Source organism: Otolemur garnettii, unplaced genomic scaffold (genome assembly GCF_000181295.1).
Source record: "Otolemur garnettii isolate 467f Iridium unplaced genomic scaffold, OtoGar3 scaffold00186, whole genome shotgun sequence".
Lineage (NCBI taxonomy): Eukaryota > Metazoa > Chordata > Mammalia > Primates > Galagidae > Otolemur > Otolemur garnettii.
The window spans coordinates 3,032,561-3,035,679 of NW_003852581.1; the positions used below are offsets into that span (position 1 = coordinate 3,032,561).

General features: G+C 49.1%; 1 protein-coding gene across 1 annotated transcript in view; it reads right to left on the bottom strand.

Annotated features, from left to right (window-relative positions):
• Positions 1-296, bottom strand: part of PCDH11X (protocadherin 11 X-linked) — a 26,746-nt gene extending 26,450 nt beyond the window's left edge. Inside the window, 1 exon segment of the mRNA XM_023507534.1 lies at positions 47-296. Coding sequence (XP_023363302.1) covers positions 47-296 — 250 coding nt within the window.
• Positions 297-3,119: the final 2,823 nt, after the last annotated feature.

A 3,119-nucleotide genomic window follows, 5' to 3' on the forward strand; every position in this document is an offset into this window, starting at 1 on the left:
ATTTCATGAAGAAGAGCCTCAGTGTTTTGTGAAGCAACTTCATCACCTTCAGGGATTCCTATAAGGTGAATATTAGTTTTCTTTGATTTATCTGAGAGTTCTCTGAGAGTCAGATCCGTTTTTACCCTCCATTTCTTTTGACCTTTGCATTCCTGGGCTTCTTCAAAAGTTTTGTCTTTAGAATCAGAGATCCTTTCTTCTGCGTGTTCCCCTCTCTTACAGAGGGATTCCACCATATCTTTTAGATCCTTGAGGTCTTCAACCTCTTGTTTCAGTGTTTCAAAATTTTTGATCATTTTATCTTGAAATTGTTGAGTTCCTGATACATATTTTGAATGATTTCTTGTGATATCTTTTGAATAATTTCTTAAGAAATGTTTTGAATAATTTCTTGAGAAATCTTTTGAATAATTTCTTGAACTTCTACTTCCTTCCTTTCATCCACTCTGTTGATCTTATTTGCTATCTACATTCTGAACTTGATTTCAGACATCTCAGCCATTTGCTTGTGGATGGGGTCTTCAATTACGTCTGCCCCATTTTTCCTTGGGGGAGTTGATCTACTCTGGTTATTCGAGTTGCCAGAGTTTTTCCACTGATTCCATCCCATTCTGAGTTTACCTTGTTTGGAGGCCTTATCAGAACTGTTCAGTTGGTGGCTTCTTCTGGTTGCCCAGAGAGACAGGCAGAACATGTCTGTTGTCTTCTCCCAGTTCTTGGGTGTTGTGGCACTGTTGGTGCAGTGGAATGGCAGCAGCTGCATGGGAGTGTGTGTAGCTGGATTAGACCTCGTTCAGCCTGCTGGGGCCACCAGCGTGCAGGGGGGATACAAGCAGAAGCCGAATCAGTCCTAGTTCAGCACCCTGGAGCAGCCACAGGGTGGGGGAATGGCAGCGGTAGTGTAGGGCACACGAGAGACCAGATCAGTCTTAGTTCGGCCCCACCAGAGTAGCTGGGGGGAGTGGAGGATTCCTTCACCATGGCCTGTTTGACGGCGTGCAGCATTAGGAAGCCAATCTATTCCCTCCCAGTGTGGGAGCTTGGAGTGGGAAACTCCTCCACCTCTGTCTGTGAGATGCACATGGCTCTAAGAAACAGTTCTGGTCCTGCCCAGAATGGAAGACTTCTCTACCGCTTCCTGTAGGGCACATGTGGCTCTAGCAAGTAGTTCTGGACCCACCCAACACAGGTGCCTGGAGCAGGGCACTCCTCTGCTGGCCCCCATGGGGTGTGCGTGTCTCTAGAAAGCTGTTTGGGGTCTTCCTGGAATGGAGGACTCCTCTGCCACTGCCTGCAGGACACCTGTGTCACTAGCAAGCAGTTCTGGGTCCTCCCAGAGTGGGGAACTTCTCTGCCAAGGCCCACGGTTGGCACAAGGCCCTAACAAGTAGTTCTGTGCCTGCCCAGAGTAGGGAAAGTCCTCTGCAGCCGCCCACAGCCCGGAGGAGGTGTGCGGCTCTAGCAAGCAATTCTGCGCCCACCCAGAGCCCTGGAGTAGGGATCTACTCTGCCGTCTGTAGGGTGTGTGGCTCTAGCAAGCAGTTCTGGGCCCTACCAGAGTGGAGGACTCATCCAATCCCACCTGCGGGGGTGTGCAAGGCTCTAGCAAGTGGTTCTGCACCTGCCCAGTGCAGGGGCAGTACTCTGTGGCCACCCCCTGTCTGCAGGAGGTGTGCGGCTCTAGCACCCAGTTCTGCACCTGCCCAGTACCCTGGAGCAGGGATCTACTCTGCCGCCCGTGGGGCATGTAGCTCTAGCAAGCAGTTCTGGGTTCTCCCAGAGTGGGGTACTCATCCGCCGCCACCCACAGGGGTGCGCAAGGTTCTAGCAAGTACTCCTGTGGCTGCCTGGAGCAGGGGAACTCTTCTCTGGCCACCCACCACCCGTAGGAGGATTGTGGCTCTAGCAAGCAGTTCTGGACCTGCCCAGACTCCTGGAGCGGGGGTCTCCTCTGCCACCCGTGGGGTGCGCTGCTCTAGCAAGCAGTTCTGGGTCCTCCCAGAGAGGAGGACTCATCCACCACCACCCGTGGAGGTGTACAAGGCTCTAGCAAGTACTTCTGTGCCTGCAGGGAGCAGGGGAACTCCTCTCCGGCCACCTGCCGCCCACGGGAGGCTTGCTGCTCTAGCAAGGAGTTCTGGACCTGCCCAGAGCCCTGCAGCAGGGGTCTCCTCCACCCGTGGGGTGCGTGGCTCTTGCAAGCAGTTCTGGGTCCTCCCAGAGTGGGGGACTCATCTGCTGCCACCTGCAGGGGTGCAGAAGACTCTATCAAGTCGCTCTGTGCCTTCCCAGCACAGGGGACTTCTCTGTAGCTACCTGCCACCAGCGGGAGGCGGGTGGCTCTAGAAAGCAGTTCTGGAGCCTGCTTTGTACCTGAATTTTGTGTTCTTAAATGATCTTCCATGGATTTACATCTTGCTGGACTTCTTTCTGGGCTCAGCTCCCCATCTTTGGCTTCATATATTCTGATTCAAACCATTTTTTCTTTCTTTGCTCAGGAGCCTCTGACCAGGGTTGCTACCAGTCGGCCATCTTCCCAAAATCCAATAAAAAAAAAATTTAAAGAAAATTCTTTAGTTTTAAAGAACTATACATTAAAAATGATCATCTGTTTTATCGTTGGTATTTTTTTTTTTAGTAAGTCCACTTTTATGAACTATTCTTCTATCTTTTTACTGATATTTTAACAGTTAACTTAATCTCAAGGGTGAAAATATACATCTTTGGAATGAACTTCATTTTATTACAAGTATATGGCTATTATTTTAATATAAAATGCAGCAGTGACATAGTAAAGATGCTTACTAAATAAAGACATTCTGAGGGGCGCTGCCTGTGGCTCAAAGGAGTAGGGCATTGGCCACATATATTGGAAGTGGTGAGGTCAAATGCAGCCCTGGCCAAAAACTGCAAAGAAAAAAAAATTAAATAAAAAATAAAGACATTCTGAGTATATTTCTTCTTATTTATTTATTTTTTTAGATAGAATTTCACTTTGTCACCATTGATAAAATGCTATGGTGTCACAGCGCACAACAACCTCAAACTATTGGGCTTAAATGAGTCTCTTGCCTCAGCCTCCCAAATAGCTGGGACTACAGCTGCCCACCACAATGCCC